This window comes from Falco peregrinus, chromosome 2 (genome assembly GCF_023634155.1).
Source record: "Falco peregrinus isolate bFalPer1 chromosome 2, bFalPer1.pri, whole genome shotgun sequence".
NCBI classification, from domain to species: Eukaryota; Metazoa; Chordata; class Aves; order Falconiformes; family Falconidae; genus Falco; species Falco peregrinus.
Genome location: NC_073722.1, coordinates 123,186,457 through 123,209,100, shown reverse-complemented (window position 1 = coordinate 123,209,100; position 22,644 = coordinate 123,186,457). Strand labels below are relative to the sequence as shown.

The following is a 22,644-nucleotide window of genomic DNA, read 5'->3' as shown; positions in this document are numbered from 1 at the left end:
CCTGTTGTTGCATATCTAGGTAATATAAGAAGACGTATAAATAGCATATCTATCTAGCAAAAAATCATGTAATGATGTAGGGGTTCAAAACGAAAAATTAAATTTCACTTTTTGGGGAGTTAAGAAATAATTAAAGTATAAACTTAGTGACAGCATTATATTCTGCAGTCATGTTTGTAAGGAGCAGGGCAGCCTTACAATTGCTGCTCTGCCAGTGTCTGGCTCTTGCCACTTGCATTGGACATTTGCCAGGGAAAACTCAGAAGGCATACTTTCCCTGTCCTTTTTAGTTAAGCATTTTGTTTCATCCTTTTCTTTCCTCTTGCTGTATGAAGCTGTATTGTTGCATTTTCATCTCCATCTTAGTTTTGGGGTGTTTATCTTCCTTTTCTGTGGCTGTTGTTCACAAAGAAGAATAAAGATGCTGCCATTCCTGTTGGTAAATAACTTTCTTGGTTTACAGGAAACATGGTTTAAACAATACATTTTCTGTAACGTGGGAGTCTACATGCGCAGAGTAATCCATAGAATCGAATGACTGTCCATGTTCAGCTGTTACTTTTTCATGTGTAGTATGTGAGCAGTCTTACTGAAATTTGTTGTTTTCTGAGAAAATGTCAATTTAACCATACTAACCTGTTAAAACTAGTGGAAAGTTCCTGGTAGCCTAGATAAGTAAATGGTTAAAGTAGAATTAGTTGCTTTTCATGAGCAAAGACCTTGGAGAGAAATGATACTATTTCTTTGCAGTGCACCAGGCTTTATCATCAAAACCAGAAGTCTGTTCTGTAGTAATGGTTGTGACAAGTTAGTAGTTGAATTTGATTAATATTGCCACTATTAACTTCATAACCACTTTATTGTAGTTGTATTCTGCTTGAGTTGCAAGTACAACAGTCATTTCATAACAACAGAGTGGAAAAGAGACAAGGGTCGAGTTGCCTCACAGTTGTTGGGCTTTCTGAATACCTGAGGCTACTTTTTACTTTTGAATGTATAAACAAAATATATAAATATTTTGGTTTTGAATATATAAACCACATGGAGGCAGGCAGTAGAGAGGAGCGCACAACAAACATTACCAGGGTAGATCTTTCAAACTACAGTCAGCTTTCCATTCCTGTTGAGTTTGGTTTAGGATTATTAGTGACCCATCGGTATGTAATGCTTTCACAGGCAGCGCAAGTGCAGCAGTAGTTTAGCTTCTCTTCCACCCATGAAGGCCAGGCTGATAAATCATTGTGTCACCCCATACAGTGTTCACGGTATTGGGAGTGCTGGGGTGTGTCGCAGAAATGAGTGGTCCTGCCCGCAGCCGGCCTGGATCTGGCTGCTGCTGCTGAACAGGACCGAACAAGCCAAGCTGAAATGGAGCAGCCTTCTGCAGGACTGCTTGGCACATCCTCCTTAAGCTCTCCAGCTCTCTGGGAGAGCCCCTTGCCCGAGATACTTAGGGAGCTCGCTTGGGTCTGGTGGCCCTGTTGAGATGCTTTTGACACTGTGGTCCTCCAGTAGTTTTGTCTAGGTTTGTAGTTTTGTGGCGTACCCCAGATAAAAAAGTGTGGAAATCTCTTGATCTCTACAGAGGATTGTATTATGGTTCTTTTGTCCCCTTACTGGTGCTCTCACAGGCTAATGCCTTAGAAATGTTAATATAAGATATGTTATGTGACATTCTACATGTTGAATTTCCTACCTTGGCTTTTGCCTGAATATGCAGTCAGAAACCCTTTATGGATTCTGGAGCCATCCCTTCTTACATTGCAAATTGTTTGAGACTTAGTAGTAGATTAGTGGTTGCAGTAGAATTAAATATAATGAGAGCAGACCTTGTTGCCAGGTTGGACAAACCAGTTTTAAGGAGACTCTTCAAAAGCTTTCCTGAGGAAGCTGTCATGCAAACTTCTGAGGGGATGAACGAAGGGAGGGAATGAGAAAGAAGTGATTTGGGTACTAAGCTGGGTGCCTCTGAGTGTCCTCGTGTGGCTTGTTTACTGACACTCGGGTGTTGTCATTCAATAGCTTTCTGCAAAAAGTAGGCTGATACTAATTTTTGTCATTTTTCCAGGTATTTTAAAATTAATACTGTTTAAATACTTTTACAGAGAGGAAGATTCAGAAAGTGAGAAGGATAAGAAAATCTGGTACTATAGCACAAAGATACAGCTGGCAGAGTTAATTGAATGCCTCGACAAAGATTACTGGGAAGCTGACCTATGCAAAACTCTGGAAGAAATGCGCGAAGAAATTCATCGGCATATGGATGTGACAGAAGACCTTACTAATAAAGCAAGGGGCAACAACAAGTCTTTCCTTTCTGCAGCAAATGGTAAGAATATTTTTGTTTAATGGGAATACATATTGCACTTCAAATCAAGTGCTGCTTTATATTTATTTTATTATAAGAAGTTTATAGAAGTTGGTGGGGCAGCGTCATGCAGGTGTACCAGCATGGCTGTGGCGTACTGACTTCTGGCAGGGCTATGTATTGTGTATTTCAGGATGTCCTGAATGATGTGGATTCTTGATATGCTTAGGGTGTCCCAGATCGTGATTGTTCCAGGTGTTGAAGTGGAGCTGTATGAACTGTTAAATGCTTCTTGATGTACTATCTTTTTATATATTTATTTATATTTAAAAACATTTTACAGTCTACTGGGAGTTGGAATAGCAAAAATACTAGAGCTCCAGTATTGGCTGCACTATTATGGAAAGCGTGGAAGAGTGCATATCTCCATTTCAGTTCCCCACCAACTTTATGTACCTTGGAGCAATAAATAGGAATATAAATCTGTGAAGGTTTGAACTTTGGTTCTAGGGAAGACAGGAACACTAGATACTCAAGTTTAAAAATGGGTTGAAGTCATCACTATATAAATGCATAACTCTGAGAAATCAATAATTAAATCTTTGGAATTGTTTCTCCTTACCACTTTTTCCCCACTTAGAATTTGGATGTTATCTTTTATCTCTTTGAAAAGAAGCAGTATTTGTCATGTTATTTCAGCTCTGTGGGTGGTGGTTTGTTTATTGATGACAACATACGTTCTATTGTAGATGAAATTTTGGACATTATCAGAGCAAGAAAAGGAGAAGTAGTGGAAGATAAAAACACAGCAGATGATGACGCAGAAAAGGCCAAAAGTGATGTTGATAATGACCAGACAGATGCTGAGAGAGGCAAGGAAGAATCTGGAGACCAAGATAAAATTGATGAAACACCCACCGAGCAAGACGCAGAAAAAGTAAAAACAGAAGGTAAAGAAACTGACTGTTCTTTAACAACTTCATTTAAGTGAAGTAAATCTTTAAGTTATTCACATATAAGTGTTGATGTGAGGGTTTGGGGTTTTTTTATGATCCTCTTAAGTTATTTTTGAAGTAATAGGTAATATTTATCAGTTCCTTTGTGATTGTATATTGTAATTGTTTTTCTTGTTAAGTAATTTCACCAATTTTTCCTACTTTTCAAGCTAAATACAGCTAGCTTGTAGATACCTTGGCTTGAAGTACAGGTGGCACTTACAGGCTGTGATCAACATGTTTGTAGTAAGCAATATTGCATCATTTTTAACATTGTTTTCCTCATCAGAATTAGTTTCTTGATTCTGAGACAGTAATACCACATAGCAAAAAAGAGGAGGGGTGGGAAACAGGAGAGCAAAAAGCTTGATGTTTTTCAGCGTTGTCAAACAAAGCTGCTGAAGTTGCTTTCTATGGATGATGCCACATGACATCCCAAGACATACTAAAGAATATCCCTAAAGTTTTGTTGTGCGTTTTACTATAGAGGCAACAGTCGTTGGGGATAAAAGTAACTCTGTGACATCAAGCACTGATGACAACAACACAAATCCTTCTGCAGGAGAGACTAGTTGCTCTGAAGGGAAGAACGCAATGGGGTGTCAGTCAGAAACCCTTGATAGCAACAACGTGGCAGAGAAGAAGGTGGCATCAGAGCTCCCTCAGGAACTCTCAGGTACAGAAGGCACTGTTACCAATGCCTCTGTAATTTGGGGAATCTGTTCAGTTTTTCTGTCTGGTTTGTTCACTAAAACCATGCACAGCGTATATCACTCATGCTGTTTGCTTGCAGTGCCATCCTTTACTGCTACGTTGTCATTAACATTTCAAAGTTAATTTTCTTGCAACTAGTGCTTGAAATTTGTGGTCCTCCGTGACATTAGCATTTGTTTCCATGCCTTCCAAAGACGACTATGGCTAAGCTTTTTATGTTCTATTTTCTGTATATTTTATTTCTCCATAGTGATCCATAATGACTGTTAGCATCCTATCAAAATTTATTTCAAATTCTAATTTGCTGCTGGCTTGTTAATTATTTTAACCTCTCATTTACTGTATAAATTACTAACAAACAAAGCATTTTCATTCACATGAGTAAACCATTGCACCAAAATCTCAAGATTAAAATTGTCATGCTAGGAATTTTAAACAGAGTTCAGAATTATAAGCACAGAGGCTCTTGTATTTTAACATGTTTTGTTCTGCCATGTCAGTGATTCAAAAATAGTAATATACACAATTCAATTTAAAAAAAAACCAGCAAACTTTCAATTTAGGAATAAATGCGACTTGACTAGGTGTTAACAAATTATCAGTGTGCTGTTTTGGAATTATATTCTGTTATGTTTAGAATTATATTCTATTGCAGGCTTTACTGTGTAACCACACATTATTCTAAACGTCTGATTACTGTTAAAATGATCACAGTTTTATTTTCAGTCCTTAAAAATACTCTAATCTGTGATGTAGCCATACTCAGTGTGTTATGTTTTAAAAAGTGGTAGTAAACATTTTCTCTTCTATGGAAGTAGTTCTCCCTTCAGATACAGATTGCAATTCTTGAACTTGCAAATGTGAATGCATCCAAACCTTATAATAAATTTTGTTAATAGGAGCAGGAAATGGAAGTTAAAATTAATCCATAATCTGGAAGCCTCATAATACACTTTTTTAATATGGGAAATGTCCTAATGTGTAGGATAAAAGCCATACATTTTAGATATTTGACCAAACATTTTTACCTGTTCTTTTTTTTTTTTTTTTAATTCCATTTTAACGTTAAAGTAACTGTACAGAGATTTAATGGAAAAGATACATATCCTAAACTTTGTTCCAGACACATTTATGGGTTCGTATTATACTTTAAAGATTTGCTTATATATTTATCATTATTTCTTTATTATACTTTCACAGGTACCTTTCTCCTTCAAAGCTCCTAGCTTGTTTTTAAATCAGTGGGCTTTTTTTTCTTGGAAAATATGTGTGTGTGGAGAGAGTTCCTCCTCATGTCTAGTTGGCTATATTCATAGTGGTGCTTGTGTTCCTGTTACGGAACTGCAGTTTGAGACCTTCATTTCAGAGGGCAGGAGAGAAACTGAACCGGTATCAGAGAGGCAGCTACTCCCAAAGAGGGGGAAAATACAAATAAAATGCAAAGCTAGATGATAATGTCTGCATCATCCTTGTTAAATGTGATTTGGGTATTAGTCTTCTATTAAGAGTCTAGTTTGGGTGCTTCCACTCTTCTCCAAACAGCAGGCACCACAAATGGTTCCACTTTTCCTCTTGGTACAAAGGAAAGTAGATCAAACAATGGTGGTCACCCAGCTGGCAAAGCCAGAAATCTTTATGCATTCAGCTTAGGGTGTCTTTTAAGAATCCCAGAGTATTTGTCTAATAGTCTTTCTGCTAGGAGTGAATATTTCACAGAAAGGAGGCGTTGTTCTGTCACCTTTCTTAATAACAACAGAATTCCTGATGTGTTTGAAGAATTCTAGGAACAGAAAAATACAGGGTTTTTTTAAGCGGCTAAGCTGTATCTCCTACACAAAATCAAGACAACATTGCTGTCTGGAGGGATGATGGCTTGTTCTTACTGGGAAGCTGGAGTGATTTTATTTCTAGGTAGCTGCAATTCACTGATGCTTCAGTGAAAAGGTCATGCCCTAGCAACAAGTGAGGTGGCAGTAACATCCACAGCTGTCAAGACAGACAGTAACAAGGACAACTGAGGACCAAGAACCCATTTGTCTTACTGAGCTTGAAGCAACATCTAGACCTATCACACTGTAAGGAAGGCTGATACTTTCAGTTTGCAGAGGAGTTTAGATACAGAGTAGTGCCAATTGGACTGAAATCTGTGGGATTCCTCAGAATTAATGTACTGAGGAAGAGATAATCAAAGACTCAGTGGAAAACTGGAGGGGAACTGGAAGGCGTATGCTTTGAGGAACAGCTAAAGCACAAGAAAATCAAAAGGGGCGAAATCTTAGAAGCTGCTGGAAGACCCCATTTCATGGAATCTGCATTCTGAAGGCAAAATGAAGTCTCAGTAGAGGGTTCTCTGTGCATCTGTAGAAAAAAAATTGTCTCATATTTAAAATACATTCATATTTCATCCAAGTATGAATTGCAGTTCTTCAGAGCTGTAAAAGTTAAAACTGCTTGAAACAGAACAAAAAATACTTTCATGCATACAGTGCTCTGAAGGGAATTAATATTTTATGGGTATTTCCCTCCAGCCCAGCAAAAGATGTTAATCTGACTTTTTTTGATGAAAAATTTAAAACTCAAAAAACCCGCATTGATTCAATTTAAAAGAAAAACTAAAAATGAAGTTGTTCTTTTATAGAAGAAACTGGTCAGATGATCCCTAGCAACAGTAGCAGTGCATCTGCCGCACCTCTACATTCAGATGTTGAAAACAGCAATGGTAGTGAGTTGGGCTCTGGGCAGAATGACTCCATTAAGACGCCTGATGATGCTGAAAATGCAGAGGGGGGATCCCAAACTTCAGAGGACATAGGTAATGACAACAGCATCTCTAACTTTCATTTTATGCCTCTTCTTTTTAATTTGTAACTTCTACACATCAATAGAAAACTTTGTTTTAAAAGCCTTTTTTTCCTGGGCAGGAGAGAAATCTAATGGTGAGAGAAGTGATTCTCCAGGCGCAGGAAAAGGCACGCCAGGTTCGACGCGAATGCTCACAAGATTACGAAATCCAGATAGCAAGTTGAGCCAGATGAAAAGCCAGCAGGTTGCTGCTGCAGCCCATGAAGCAAATAAGTTATATAAAGAAGGCAGAGAGGTTTGTGCACATCTTGGAAAACTCAAAGTAGTATGAAAACTGTTTTAGAAAACTGATAATCTTTGTAAAAATAAAAAAGTGGGTTTGGCAGACTGTGGAGGTACTTTAAAATAGTAATAATAAATTAGCAAATGGTGAAATTGTAATATCACAGGAAGCTTTTTTCCTCCTTTGCTCTTGCTCTTTTATTTGGAGTGGTATGACAGTGACCCAGTGCACTGGTACAGTTTTTTGTGTGACTGTAGATTGTTTATTGGGGTTTTGGTGGTTTGTTTTGGTTTTGTTTTATTTTTGTTAACTGGTTTTCCTTTTAAGTTAGCATTTAGCATATTTATTCACAAGCTTCTCAAATCTGGGACTTCATTATGAGTAATTAGACCGGCGGTGTTATCCATACCATGTTTTCAAAGTCAAAGATACTTGTTTGCTTAGCTACATGTATGAAAACTGATTTACCAAGGAGGGGTTTGCAGAAAGTTCTTCAGTTAAGTTTAGTGAAGCTGTTTTCCCAAAGCTGTCTCCTCAATAGGTATAATTCAGAGAGGCAAAACGGGTTCCTGTTTCACTGCTGAGGAGCCTGGATGGCAGGTTTTTTAATGTTAAAGTTGATCTTTGGAAGTATTCTAACTCTATACAATCTGTAATGAAGTACATATACTTAGTATATTGGACAACAGTTATTTGTTTCTACAAAGGGGTGTGAGGTATTTTTATTATTTTATATATAGGCAGTTGAAGCCTAAATCATAAAATAAGTAAATAGGAATATCTGAAACTTAAGTGCATCTTTGAAATAATTCTTTCTTTCATAAGGTTCTGGTGGTCAACTCTCAAGGTGAAGTCTCACGAATGAACACAAAGAAGGAAGTTGTGATGAAAGGAAATATCAACAATTATTTCAAATTAGGGCAAGAGGGGAAGTATCGTGTTTATCATAATCAGTATGCCACCAATTCATTTGCATTGAACAAGCACCAGCACAGGGAGGACCATGACAAGAGACGACATCTCTCACATAAATTCTGTCTGACTCCTGCTGGGGAGTTCAAATGGAATGGGTCTGTACATGGGTCCAAAGTTCTTACCATATCTACTTTGAGGCTAACTATTATTCAGCTAGAAAACAATATCCCGGCATCATTCCTTCACCCTAACTGGGCTTCCCATAGGTAAGTTCATAAATTAAAATATATGTTCTCTTGTTCTACTTTTTTTTTTTTTTCCCAACAGTATTAATTAGCAATGGTCTTTGTTTTTTCAAACCAGTGATTTCCAAGCACTGTGTTTCAGTATATTAATATATAAGCTAATGTATGTTTTGTGATGGATTGCTGAAAGGATTGCACATTTGAGTAAAGTATTAAAATAACAGGAGGTTTTATCCCACCATTATATCTTGCTAACATATAGCATGCAACATTAGTGCATGTATATGTTTCAGGGTTTTGTCTTTTTTTCCAATTTAGGTCTAACTGGATTAAGGCTGTTCAGATGTGCAGCAAACCTAGAGAATTTGCGCTAGCACTGGCTATATTGGAATGTGCAATTAAACCGGTTGTCATGCTGCCAATCTGGCGGGAATCGTTGGGGCACACTAGGTAATATAAATAAACGTTAAAATCTTTTTGAATATGAGAACTTTGTTTTACAATTACTAGTTCCTCTAATTTAATCAGTCATTCAGCACCTGAAGTGGTTTTTCTCAACAAGAAACACTGAAGATAAGTGACAAGGTTTTTATGGTGTCATTGCTCCTACAAAGCAAGTTGTTTTCTTTCTCTGAGCCACAGTCTCAAAATGATAAAACTTTGGGAGACTACAAGAGCGAATTTCAACACACACACACACAGTTCAGTGGAGTCTTGTCTTTTGTCTCTCATTGTGTCATAGAAGCAGAAGCGAGATACGTCTGATGTTAGACACAGGTGCTGGTACCTGTGTTTGTCTTACTGGCATGGCCAAAAAAAAGTAGTGTTCCTGTGGCAAGTAATACACGTAACCCAATACTGGGCATTCCTCTTAACTTCGGATATTTAAAGTTATTCAGAGGGGTGGTATATGCTGTTGTTTGATGACTTCTGTTTGCTTACAAGATCCTGTACTTAAATGTACTTAAATCTGTATGTATTAGGTTACGCAGAATGACAGCAATAGAAAGAGAAGAAAAGGAGAAAGTGAAAAAAAAAGAGAGGAAACAAGAAGAAGAAGAAACGATGCAGCAAGCTACATGGGTGAAATATACGTTTCCTGTCAAACATCAGGTAAGGTTTTCTTTTGTGTGAAGAAGAAACAAAATACAGGAATTGTTGATTTCTTAAGCTTTTTCTGTTTTCATTTTGAACTTAAAATTTAAATGTCATTGCATTACTTCCTGCCATTGGCGTAGGAGCCCTGCCCACGTATTCAAGCCCATAATCTTGGTCTGAACTAAATTTGAAATGTATTATGCTCTTAGTGACACTGCCTGAGTTGACAGATGTTTGTCTGCGAAGTGCAGCCTTTCCTAAGGGAAAGGTTCTACATGGTTATTCGAGTCTTGTCTATGTGTCTGTCCTTGTCCAGTGCTCCCCTCCCATCCCCCCACCCCCAAAAAAAATCCAGCTGCCTTTCCTTTGGAAGATTATATAATGTGATAACTACGATAGAAACCTCTTTATGGTCTCCTACAGTAGATACTAAGTACTTCTGCAGGAGTGGTTCTTTGCTATAAATTTGTTTGTTGAAACAAACAATACAGGTTGATTCAAAAACTTCTGTTATCTTTCAGCTTTTAGATAGATTCTCAGTGTTCCATGAAATCAGTATGGAGTTTAGGTGTTACTGTGATAGAATCAATTTAATTATCAGCAGATATATCTTTAATTTTAGATAGTATGTTATTTCACATACTTCAACTTGCTTGAAAAAAATCTGTAAATTAAAGGTTTTGGGGGAATTTTTTAAATCATCTGAGGTTTTTAAATGAACATATACATTAATAATGCAGCAAATAGCACCATTAAAACTACTATTTTGAAAATATTTAACAGGTTTGGAAGCAAAAAGGAGAGGAATATAGAGTAACGGGATATGGTGGCTGGAGCTGGATTAGTAAAACACATGTCCACAGGTTTATGCCCAAACTGCCTGGAAATACTAATGCAAATTACAGAAAGTTGCTACCAAGTAAGTGTCTGCATTGCTTACTTTTTTTTTAACTGCTAACATACTACTTTTTGTTGCATATTCAGTTAATTATTTGTGTGATATTTCTTACATGGACTTTTTTACAAATAGTGTTAAAGGTAGAGAAAAATTACATAACCACAAGCAAGAAGTAACATTAAAATATTGGAATATATATGCACTCCCCACCCCCCACTCCCTGCCATGTTGACAGAATACAATTAATCAATTTTATCTGGGAATGATAGTTTTATAAGGGGAAAGAAATTTATTTTTCTAGAAAGTTCAAAACACACCTTCTCACCTGTTTGTTCCAAGGATTTATATTAAAAAAGAAAAACTTTGCACAGTTGACTTTTAGAATGCATGTACGAGTCTTACATATAACAAATTTAATCTTGAGTTTCATTTTAAAATTTAGAAAACGGTGGCCCACCCTATATTACATACGAAATAACTTATTTCCTCACATATTGATGTCATACTTTCCATGTTGCTTTTAACTGGATTAAAGATGAAACAGATGTTGCTGCTTTGAGTGTTGTCTGTGTGATTGTTAAATTGGATTTATTTTGCTTTCTGTGTTGCAATTAGTAGTCGCTACAGTGTTAAGCACAAAGTCATCTTAATACTAATGTCCATTCTGGCTTAGTGGAATTGAAAATTACTAAAAATTATTCTTGAATTTGCACACATGAACTAATATGCTCTTAATAGACTGGGTTTTCAGAACAATGGTATTAAGTTTCCTGAAAAATGGAGGGGGGTATGGGGTTTTGTTGAGTTGGGGTCTTTTGGTTGGTTTGGTTTGGTTTGGTTTTAAGAGAGGCTGAATGTAGACTCCTGAAAAAATAAGGTAAATGAAACAGTTTTGTCTCTGGGCTTTTAGATTTATTTTTTTTTTAATTCACTATTGCTTTAAGCTTAATCTATGATGTTACCATTGTTACTTAATTCCATTTCAGAATTCCACTAATGATGTGTGAATGATTTGAGTGGTAAGCTAACATACATTAAAATGTAGCAGAGTATAAAAAGTATTCTGAATAATTGCAACCATTTAATTAATTTGTTAATAGCAAAGAGTGAAGATGAAAAATGCAACTTGGATAAACGAAAAGGTCCAATTAAGGTAAAAACAGAGAAAGATAGAACAAAGGATTCTCATGATGTGCAAGCAAAAGACAAAGCCGATGTTTCAGAAACCTTGGAGAAAGTACAAGTGAAAGAAGAAAAGTCTCATGAAGAAAAAGTAGAAGTTGACACAATTTCTGAAAATGTAGACCATGTAAAAGACAAAGGTGATAACGCTTTAAGTTATTCTAAAACTAGCTATTCATTACAACATTGCGTGTGTAAAAGCATAGGACCTCAGAAATAACTGTTAGTTTGCAAAACTGTGTAACAGGTTTTGTCAAGTTATTTCAGATGTCTTAGTTAAATGATTGCTTATTATCCCTTATAGTGGTGTCTGAAGTTTTTGTTCCCTCTTTCTTGAAATCTATTAATATCCTAAAAGGTCCGTTCATTTGTTAGTACTTAATGTAAAAATAATAGTTTGGTATTCATTGCTGGGGGAGCTTACTGATTCAGACTTATTTCTTCTTTACAGGGGAAAAAGAAATCGATGGTGAAAATAATAAAGTCATCAAGGAAGAACCCATGGATGTAGATGATGTGAAAATTGAATCCCACATAAAAGAGGAGGATAGTCATTGTAAGCTGGATATAATCAATGTCAGTGAAGGTTTTCATTTAAGGACTTGCTACAAAAGGAAAGTAAAATCATCAAAATTAGATGGACTTCTTGAGAGGCGAATAAAACAGTTTACACTGGAAGAAAAACAACGCCTAGAAAGGATGAAACTGGAGGCTAGTGCTAAAACTGTAGGCATCCGATCTGTAAGCCCTCAGAAAAACATAGATGAGCTACAAATGAGAAAAGTAAAAGACGGAAGCCAGTTTGACATGTCTTCCCAAGATCAAACCTACATTTCAGATAAGACCCAAACCGAAGACGCGGAACAGGACTGCTTGCCGATCAGCAGCATCTCTTGTACCAAAACTGGTGAGCTAGATGAACCTGCTTTGATAAATAGGCTGTCAAAAAGGGAAGGCCAGCTACTGGATGAGGACTCACGTCAGTCCTCTGAAGGTGAAAGCTCCATTCAAAATGACAGTAAAGAAAACAACGCTGAATCCACGACTGCTAAGTGTCAAGGACAAGAGGCTTTTGGAGAGTCTGAGAGTTCCTTTGTGGATGGCTTGAAACAAACAAATGCAGAAAGCAGAATCAAATGGGATGTTTCAGAAACAAGCGAAAAACCTTTGAAACAAAAACTACCTATTACCAGAGTATCGCAACGTGAATGTGAAAACTTAGGGCCAGTGATAACTGGAGGCAGCTGTAGAAAAGATGCTCTGGCCACTCTTGAAAAAACTGATTCAGAAGGGAGTTCTGAACAGCAGAGCAAAGATCCAGAGAAGAACTGTATGTTAAAAAGCCATATTGAACCAACGTCCTCTCAAGAAAGTGAAATGGAGGAAGAAATTGCTCCAGTAAAGGCTGAAAGTAAATCCGAAAACAAGATTATATTTCACAAAAAATCAGTTCATAAAGATCTAGAACCATTTAAAACGGAGCTAATTTCTGAAAAAAACCTTGAAAGTCAAACTCTGGAACACATGGACGAGGTAGAAGTTGATGAGGATTTACTGAGCGCTAAACTAACCGAGGCTAATGGTAAAAAGAAAGGTCAGGAACTGAAAGTGGAGACAACTACCATAAATAAATACCTTGATCAGACCAATCTAAAGAGCGTTACTGACAAAAAGAATAATAAAGATGAAGAAACTGCCACAGAGTTAGGAAAAGAAAAATCAGCATTTCAAATGAATGGAAAAGACAATGACATTAAAGTATTATCAAATGATGACTGCATAGGTAAAGATGCCTGTGAAACTAAGGCAGGGAGTGATATTGAACCAAAAGTTAATAATATTAATAAATCTATTCCAGAACATGAAATAAAACCATTGACTTTTAAGGAATCTGCAGTAAAACCATTCATGAATGGTGACATCATGGTAGAAGACACAAAGGACAAAAAGAATGCTGACTCTAAGTCATGTCTGCAGAGTTCACCTGAGTTTGAATCTGGAGAGAGTCTTCAGCCACCAGATGAAGTTCCCAAGTGCTTGCAGAAAACTGAAGAAAACCAGCTTTCTCCTGAACGGTCTGCTTTTGGCACTGCTTCCACACCAGCGCGCACTGTCTGCAGGGAAAATAACCTGAATAGTGAAACAGAATCTATGGAAACTGAAGTCACTGAGGATAAGAAAGTTGCTCCATCACCTGTAACCTCATGTGAGGAATCTAGCTTCAGTAGTCACTTTGCTGATCAGAATGGTGTACAGACATACAAAATGGAAAATATTAATGGCGAAAGTAAAATAAAAACTGTTATTACTGAAGTGACTACCACAACATCAACTGTATCTACAGAATCCAAAACTGTGTTTAAAGTTGCAGAGACTGGAGCTTCTAATGATGAGAAAACAACAGTAGTATCATCGACAGAAAACTGTGCCATATCCACTGTAACTACCACCACTACTGTAACTAAGCTTACGACTCCGGCTACAGACAGTAATGTTGGTGTCATTTCTGTGCAAGAGCATAGTAAAACAGTAGTTACGACAACAGTAACTGATTCACTGACCACCCCAGAAGGCATGCTGGTGACTTCCATGACTGTCAGCAAAGAATATTCTACAAAAGACAAAGTGAAGTTAATGAAATTTGCAAGGCCCAAAAAAACTCGTTCTGGAACTGCCTTACCATCTTACAGAAAATTTGTTACTAAAAGCAGTAAAAAAAGCATATTTGTGCTACCCAATGATGACTTAAAAAAGCTGGCCAGAAAAGGAGGGATCAGAGAAGTTCCTTACTTCAATTACAATGCAAAGCCTGCCTTGGATATCTGGCCATATCCATCCCCAAGGCCAACTTTTGGGATCACTTGGAGGTACATACTTTACATTTTTGGGGAGAAGTGTGAAATGTGATGAAAGTAATTGAATTTTAAAATGCAAGTGATAAACATGTTTCTGCCCAAACATGCAAGTTTTGCTCTTTAGTAATTTTTTTTTCTGTATTGTTCAGTAAAGGTAGAATGGAAAGCCTTTGTCCCCTTGGTTTGGTTAAGTATTTTAAATACATTTTGATTTTAAGATATAACTAATATTCTGTTGTTAGGTACCGACTTCAAACAGTAAAATCATTGGCTGGAGTGAGCCTTATGTTGCGGTTATTGTGGGCATGTCTCAAATGGGATGATATGGCAGCAAAAGCTCCACCTGGGGGAGGAACTACACGTACAGGTATTATTTCTGTTAAGTTTCTGGGTTTCTTAATGCAAAAGCTCTTGCTGTTAATTTTGAGTATTACACTCATTCTAAGCTTTTCTGTAAAGGCTTGATGTTAACTATGGCATTTTAATTTTTTTAGTCGACAGTTTGTACTAGTTGCTGTTTCTGTACCTTGAGTATTTTGGGTTCATTGGAGATCTAGCTTTTATTTGCTTTCTGTTAGTAATATGTTTGGACTAATTTGTTGTAGAAACATCTGAAACTGAAATTACAACAACAGAAATAATCAAGAGAAGAGATGTTGGTCCATATGGAATTCGGTCAGAGTACTGTATAAGAAAAATTATTTGTCCCATTGGTGTACCAGAGGCTCCAAAAGGTATGTTTGTTTTACTTTTTTTTTTTTTTTTTTTTCCCCCCCATAAGCTCCTACAGAAATCAAGGTAACTGGATCTTTATGTTAATTCAGACCATCAAGGGAGCAAATACAGCTTGGCAGGAACTATTTGTTCACCTATAGGAAACAAATGAAGCATTTAACAAACTGACCTGACTTATCTGAAGCTGAAAGGCCTTCCTGTTTATAAAATGAGACTGAAAAAGACACTAAATCTTGCTTTACACTTAAGTTTTACAGTTGAGCTTAATGTGTGTGTTTTTTGACTGTTCTCCAAAGAAACACCAACACCCCAGAGGAAGGGACTGCGATCAAGTGCACTAAGGCCAAAAAGGCCAGAAACACCCAAGCAAACGGGTCCTGTTATAATTGAAAGCTGGGTAGCAGAGGAGGAATTGGAACTATGGGAGATCAGGGCATTTGCTGAAAGGTAAACTCAAATGAGCTTTTAAAGAAGGCAGTTTTAATTTGTGTGTGTGTATTAAATAGAAGTTCCAACTAGAGAACACAAACTTGGTAGCTACAACCAGTGCAGGTGGAGCTGTGTTGCATTTTTACCGTGCCTTTCAATGATAGTCAATCTTAAAGTTGTAAAGCTAAACTATTAGCTGGTACCAAAACTAATTTATGCAGATCTTACAGATTTGTGAGAACTAATAATATATTAATTTCTCCATGCTTATGAACTAATCACTGTTGTATGCTAAAAGGCTGCTGGTGTAATGTGTGGAAAGGCTTTAGGCTACTTTTGTTTTGATTTTAAACAGTATCTGTTAAATACTTCTGTAATACAAAGAAAATGAATGTGTACAAGTAAAGTAAATAGAGCCTGAGAATATTCGAGTCATAAAATGACCATTCTCAGTACTGCATGCTTGGATTTGGAACAACATTTTTGAGTCTCTTGGAAATAATTGTTTTAAATTAATGGAATGACATAGATTGTTTGCAGTCTGAGATGTAAGTATAAATTCCAGTTTAGATTAATAGTTTCCTGAAAGGTGTTGCGGTAGCTTAGCATCAGAATATTTCAGGGATGTTACATGCAACTTCAGTAGTTTATTTCAAAATACTTTTAAAGCCATGACCAGTTTTTCAGTGATCCTCAGTCTTGACATTTGTTCTTGTAAGAGCAATGAAACTGGATAAAATGAAATCCAGTTCGATGGGTGGCTTTTATGTGGTGGTATAACTCACTTTTGGTTGTGTCTTTGGCAGGGTGGAGAAGGAAAAGGCACAGGCAGTTGAACAACAGGCTAAGGTTAGTGAACAGAAGAAGGCAGAGGAGTTCAAGGCCCAATTGGAGGCTCAACTAAAACACCAACGATTGGCTGCCCAGCAGGTGGGGGAGCTATGGGTAGTCCCACCTGTCAGCAACTATGCGCTGGTAGTCCACGTGCCGTAGAACATGGGAAGCAAAGTTTATCTTATGCCATTTTTGAAATAGTTTCCGCTTCCTGTGCAGACTTCAGCCATCAAACGATGCTGTTCCCACTGTGTACATTTATTGTTTTGAAATGGGGTCAAGGCAAAGATTTGGTTTGGATTGCTGCTTCCCCTACCCCACCTAATTTGTAACACTTCTAAAAGTTTAGTTTGTTTCCGTCTTAAAAGAAGGCTGAGAAGCATCAATCTCCAGGTAAGGTCAGCAGTGTTCGTGGTGTAATGGGAAGCTCCCTTGGTATATGGCTGATTCGGGAATACAGCTGCATTTGTTCTTTGTGCTTCAATCAAACTGAATGTTTTGATTTTATCCTATCTTAACTTGGTTGAATGAAGCCCATTGATAATTTCATATAAATATATATCGGTATGGATGTATAGATGTGTGTATGTGTATATAAATATATGCAATGAAAATTAGGAAACCAATGCCATGTTGGTATTTCACATACATTATTAAGAATTTTGCTTTTTTTCCAACTTGCTCCTTTTTCATTTCATATTCCCCGAAGAAAATACATTACTAGTGGAGTGTTTCAGATTAATGGGCATTACGACGATGATATGCTAACCAAATGCTGAAATTTAATAAAAACAGAGATAATTCCAGTAACATAGGGAAGAATGTTAGATTAGTTGGAATTGTAAAAGAGCGTACTGATACTATCCTTTCACAAAGTGGCTCTCTAAATTAAGTGTACTTTCTTGACTGTTATAGCACGGAAGGTTGCTGGGTAAGGTAAGGGATTTTGAACCTAATCTTTTTTGAGCAGGCTGGAAACTGGATTTATGGTTAAAAGAGTAATTATTAAAATTACGTTCTTAATGGTGAAGTAGAATGACATAGTGTATTTTATTTTTTTTCCGTGTAACTGCCGGGATCTCAGTGCAGGCAGCTCTAAACTTAGGAATGCTAGTAATAAACCGTGGTGATGTACCGCGTGCTGACCTAGGTGCAGGCTGAATGCACATGGTCAAAGCCAGACACAGATGGATATCTTTCAAAGGTTTTTAACCTTTCAGATTAATCTGAGACTAATTAAGAAGTTCTTTGAAGTAAAATGTGCAGTGAAAGTAACATAAGGTGAGGGTTTTAGAGATGCTATAAAAGAAAATTTCTGGCTGTGTACTATAAGCAGACCTGTAGTTCTGCAGGTCAAGGAGCCTCATGGTATAGGGTGTGCGAGCAGCTTATTCTTCAGTCTTTACAACGTGAACTAAAATCCTACCAGTCCTTTATTTTTCAGTACTGTGAAGAGACAGGGTTTATTTTACAAAATCTGAAAACGCTGATCCATCCCTTCATTCTTTTTTTTTCTAAATTCTGTAGAAACGGCTGGAACAGCAGAAGCAGATACCTGCAGCAGGCGTGGCCCCTGCAGTCACTACATCCAGCAGCACTGCAACTACCGTCTCAACACCGCAGAAGGTTGTGGTAGGCCCTTTAGCAGGCCCAGTCCCCACTGGAACCAAAGTAGTACTAACTACGAAAGTGGGTTCTCCAGCTACAGTAACATTCCAACAGAACAAGAATTTCCATCAGACTTTTGCTACTTGGGTTAAACAAGGCCAGTCCTCGACAGGTAAGTAGCCATTTATTGTGGAGAGAACGTGTGCTAGAGTTCATCCTATATACAGCATCTACATCTTCTCCAGAATGTTATATCTTTGTTACACTTATTATTATCTTTGCTCTTAACTCTCTTACTGAGTCAGCGGGACATTTCTGAGATAATAACCTGTCTTAATTTTTCATCGTTCAGACTTGCTGGGTAGTCTTATTTCTGACCTGTCTGATTTATTAGTGACAGTTGTTGTTCTAGTAGTCATTGGTAATGAAAGCATTCTGTGCTGTAACGTACTGTTTCCAAAAAAACAAACGTGAGCAAAGAAAGTATGACACATTCAGAAATTACTGTAAAAATAATCCTGTGGTTTGCTGTTTCATACTTGAAAATAGTCATTTCATTGACTAATTATTCTGCTCTAAAACTGACTGTTCTGTGTACCTCAATAGCCACTAGCACAGCTGCCACTTCAGCCACAACCATTGCCAGCACAGGGCAGACCTTCCAGATCTCAGGCAGTCCAGTAACGATGGCAGGGAAAGTGATAACTAAGCTGCCACTCCCTGCAAACAGCAAGATTGTTGCCGTCAATGTGCCATCAACTCAAGGAGGTAGGGGAAAGGGAACTGAATTCAAAATGTATTCCAGCTTGCTGATTGATTCTCCATTGACACTATTTTTCCAGTAAAATAAACTGTGACTTGAAGGGGGAAAAATACTATTTTTTATATATATCTATACACACACAAGTTTCTAGAGCTTATCCCCCCTGTATTTGCATATTTGTGTCTGTAGGGGGGAAAATGCACGGGTTTTGCCTGTAAATTATTCTGCATCTCATAATGCAAAATTAGAAGCTTTATTTTTAACAATGTGGAATGAAGCATGCTTTTTTCATTATCAAAATTAAACATCAAAAAAACAACTTTATTCAGAGAAAAAAAAAGCTGCTGTTCTTAGTTATTAATGCCTACATCTGCTCTTCACTGATGAGCAAGAGTTAGGCTTCAAACTAAGATTAGCATTCTTTCTTCTTGCCTCAGGAAGAGAACTTAATATTTTGAGATTTGTGAATGTATGTTGAACAGAAAAGCTCAATTCTCTGTCTGTTATACTTAGTGTCTGAGGAAATCATGAAGGCTGCTAGTTTTGTATTGAAATTTCTTAGGTGAGAGGAAAAGTATTGCCCATTTTCTTCAGCACCACAAGCTTGTAGGTGAAAGGTGTTTAAACTGGTCTCCTACATGTATTTTAAATTAATCAGATTGTATTTTTAATGGTTGTATAATACTAATTTGTGGCACCGTGTCAATGCAAGGACTTATTCGCAGTTATCATCAAACTGATCTTTGTGAAGATTCAATCTTTCCTTAATCTTTTCTAAAATACCTATTTCTTAATGTAAAATGTAGTTGGATTATCAACAAAGTGTAGTGCTGCTTTACAAAGGCTCTCCTGAGAAATGCTGAAAGGCTCAAAGGTGTTCTAGAAACCTGGAGACTGATTTCTAAATGCCACCCTGTGGTTGCATTTACTTCTTTTGCTGGCAATTATGTCATTAACGATTCTCAATTTTTCTTTAATTAGGTGTTGTTCAAGTTCAGCAAAAGGTATTGGGTATCATTCCATCAACTACAGGTGCAAGTCAAACGTTTACTTCATTCCAGCCAAGGACAGCAGCTGTAACCATTAGGCCAAATACCACAGGGACGTTAGGAACCACAAGCACTTCACAAGTAAGATGTTTTTCTGATTATTTAATGCAAAAAATGTGGGTGCATATATCTTAAGTTATTGGCAGATACTAAAAGTTCTCTATAGTCACGTTTCAATGTTTTTGGCTCATCTCAGCAATAGAGTTTATGGATCCTTTATTCCAAGGAGATGCAACAATTCTCTCCAATTGGAAAAACTAATAGTTCAGAGCTTGGTAAGCCTTAGTGGTGTGGGTGTAGACGAAAAAATACTGGATCTGCTTGCATCTTGGAATTAAAAGAAGCGCAAAACCAACCCAAACTTCAGGGCCTATCCCAGCAGCTTTTTTCACAAGGTGATACATGTTCTTCATTTTGGTGTATGTAGGTAGTGCAAGGGACACCGCTCCGCCCTGGTATGACAGTAATACGGACGCCACTTCAGCAGTCAACACTTGGAAAAACCATCATTCGAACACCTGTAGTGGTGCAACAAGGTATTCTTCCAGCCAGTAGGTTCATTTTAATATATAAATTTCCAGTGTGACATCCATGGTTTGTTTCTTCATAAATACTTTCTGTAGCATACGTCTCAAGACAAAAATACCTCATTTTCATGCTTGACTTCTAACAAGTGCTTTTTCTGACTTTTGAATATTTCGGTTGCAGGCTTTGTCAGTGGTGTTTATGATTGACACTGGAAAATCTAGTACTCATTTTGAAGTCCGTTCATTTGAAAACAAACAAAGAAGTTTAAAATAATTATGCATTGAGAAAGTTTGTTTTGGTTTGTTTTTAAAGGCAGGCTAAGTGTTTGAAATACTCCCTAAGTATGTAAATTGAATTAAAACAGAAAATACTTTGCAGATATTTTTCAGTCAACCACACAGGGCAAATGGTTTGTAAAGAAAATTTATGTGCAACCTGTAGCATTTGCTTCGCTTGTCTGATTATACACTGTTGCGAGTTGTTGTGACTTGGAGGTTTGCTGTGCTGATGGTTAAAATGTTGGAAATATGCTTCTTACCACAAATTATTCTCTTACAGGTCAGACACAGCAAGTGGTGACTCAAATAATTAGGGGTCAGCCTGTCTCCACAGCAGTTTCTAGTACAAGCACAGCTTCTTCCAGCGCTGGACAGAAGACTGTCACAAGTCCTGGGACACCACCTCAGCAAACACAGCCGCAGCCCCCATCGCAGCCCCCTCGCCCCCAGCAGGGACAAGTGAAACTTACTATGGCCCAACTCACACAACTAACACAAGGACAGGTAAAAGCTTCTACAGCCTCTGGGTGTGGAAATGTGCTAATCCTTATCAAGCCTTTGGATTTCAGCAGCGTAGTGTATCTGCTCATAAATTTATGGTCCGGCCTTCATTTAGAATGACCATAGTAGCATAATTATAGACTGAAAGAAGCTTAAACAGTATATGTACAATTTTAAATATCACTTCCTATTGTATTCCCCGGTAATGTAACCAGCATCAGAAAAGTTTAGCAATATGGGAAAAAGTCCTTGTGTTAACAGCAGTAAGGGACATAATTATTTTGTATGGCCTGTTTTGTAGACCTTCAGAATGTAATGTTCGTTCCTTATCTTTTGATTTCGTGTGAAGGTTTAGTTTTCATGCACGTTATCCAGAGGAAAAATTACGGTATCTGGAACTGGAGGAAGAAAAAGTTCTTAGAGCTTCTGCTTAGATCGTGAAGGTCTGTCAGCAAAAAATACTTTAGAGTCAAGCATAGCGTAAAAATAGACTTCTGTGAGTTACCACAACAGCTATTCTTCAAATTATAAATAATATATGTAAATGATTGTTATGTACAAGCTGCTTGTTGCCAGATAAGATTTTGCTATGTGGAGCAAGACTCTCAGAGAGTTTGTTTTCACACCAGAAGACTTAGAAGGATTTTTGTAGGGACCTTACTCTGTTCAGTGGGTTCACAAAATGTGGAATTACGCATCTATGTGTTGGGATAATCCTCTGCCTTCTCCGTCACTTGAGTTGAGAGTGATGTCATGAGCTGCCTAAGTGTCAGCTTAAGCAACCGAAATTCACAATATGTTACAGGCTGAGCAGCCAGTCATGAGAGCTCACAGGTAGGCAGGATCTGATATGTGGTAAGGAAATGTTTTGAACGCAGAGAACTTTTGCACAAACTATTGGGATTCTTCAGAAAGTAATTAATAGTGTGTCTAAAACTGTCCATGCTCTCTATTGCTTGTAAATTCTAGGAACGAAGATAATGTATTTTAGCTGCTTTCTGGCTAGGGTTTCTTGTCAATGTTTGGATGAAAATACGTGTAACTACCTCCAACCCAGTAATCTGTTGATGATAGAATTGTTGAAAGGGTATTTTATTATTTCAGGGTCTCAGATGTTAGTTTTGGATTTTAGGAATGTGCAAAGTGGTGAAAGTATTGAATTCTGAAATCCAAAACGCTAAATCTTCTGATTTTCCGCAAAGTCTGTTTAAGAATTTTATCACTAATGCATCAATATTAACTTTTTTTTTAGGGTGGCAGTCAAGGATTAACTGTGGTAATTCAGGGACAAGGTCAAACTACTGGTCAATTACAATTAATCCCTCAGGGTGTGACTGTAATACCTGGTCCAGGACAACAGCTTATGCAAGCAGCTATGCCAAATGGTACAATTCAGAGATTTCTTTTCACCCCACTATCAGCAGCTGCTACTACAGCTAGCACAACTACCACAACAGTTTCTACTTCAACCTCGGGTAAGCATTGTTCTGTTCAGCAGATAAAAAGCTTCAATTTCAGTAGCATGGGAGTTTTTTTGGAGTTGGAGATGGTCTGTTATTACAGTAAATCTGTTGGAAGTGTATTATAAACTTAGGAATCTCTTGGATTTCTGTCTAGAGCTTTA

The 22,644-nt window shown here is 37.3% G+C and overlaps 1 protein-coding gene across 19 annotated transcripts in view; it reads left to right on the top strand.

Moving 5' to 3' along the window:
* Positions 1-22,644, top strand: part of BPTF (bromodomain PHD finger transcription factor) — a 56,675-nt gene that overhangs the window by 19,037 nt on the left and 14,994 nt on the right. For 7 of the 19 annotated variants that reach the window (XM_005237524.4, XM_027786906.2, XM_027786914.2 and 4 more), the window contains exons 3-23: positions 2,106-2,329; positions 3,058-3,258; positions 3,791-3,979; positions 6,656-6,829; positions 6,939-7,114; positions 7,928-8,283; positions 8,581-8,712; positions 9,246-9,375; positions 10,144-10,279; positions 11,359-11,580; positions 11,892-14,307; positions 14,538-14,662; positions 14,901-15,029; positions 15,327-15,477; positions 16,266-16,389; positions 17,821-18,073; positions 18,508-18,669; positions 19,646-19,794; positions 20,141-20,264; positions 20,800-21,023; positions 22,273-22,495. In XM_005237524.4, the coding sequence (XP_005237581.2) occupies positions 2,106-2,329; positions 3,058-3,258; positions 3,791-3,979; positions 6,656-6,829; positions 6,939-7,114; positions 7,928-8,283; positions 8,581-8,712; positions 9,246-9,375; positions 10,144-10,279; positions 11,359-11,580; positions 11,892-14,307; positions 14,538-14,662; positions 14,901-15,029; positions 15,327-15,477; positions 16,266-16,389; positions 17,821-18,073; positions 18,508-18,669; positions 19,646-19,794; positions 20,141-20,264; positions 20,800-21,023; positions 22,273-22,495 (6,020 nt within the window). The remainder of the gene's footprint in view (positions 1-2,105; positions 2,330-3,057; positions 3,259-3,790; positions 3,980-6,655; positions 6,830-6,938; positions 7,115-7,927; positions 8,284-8,580; positions 8,713-9,245; positions 9,376-10,143; positions 10,280-11,358; positions 11,581-11,891; positions 14,308-14,537; positions 14,663-14,900; positions 15,030-15,326; positions 15,478-16,265; positions 16,390-17,820; positions 18,074-18,507; positions 18,670-19,645; positions 19,795-20,140; positions 20,265-20,799; positions 21,024-22,272; positions 22,496-22,644) is intronic. The other 12 variants (XM_027786912.2, XM_013299231.3, XM_055798027.1 and 9 more) reach the window with 10 other exon arrangements.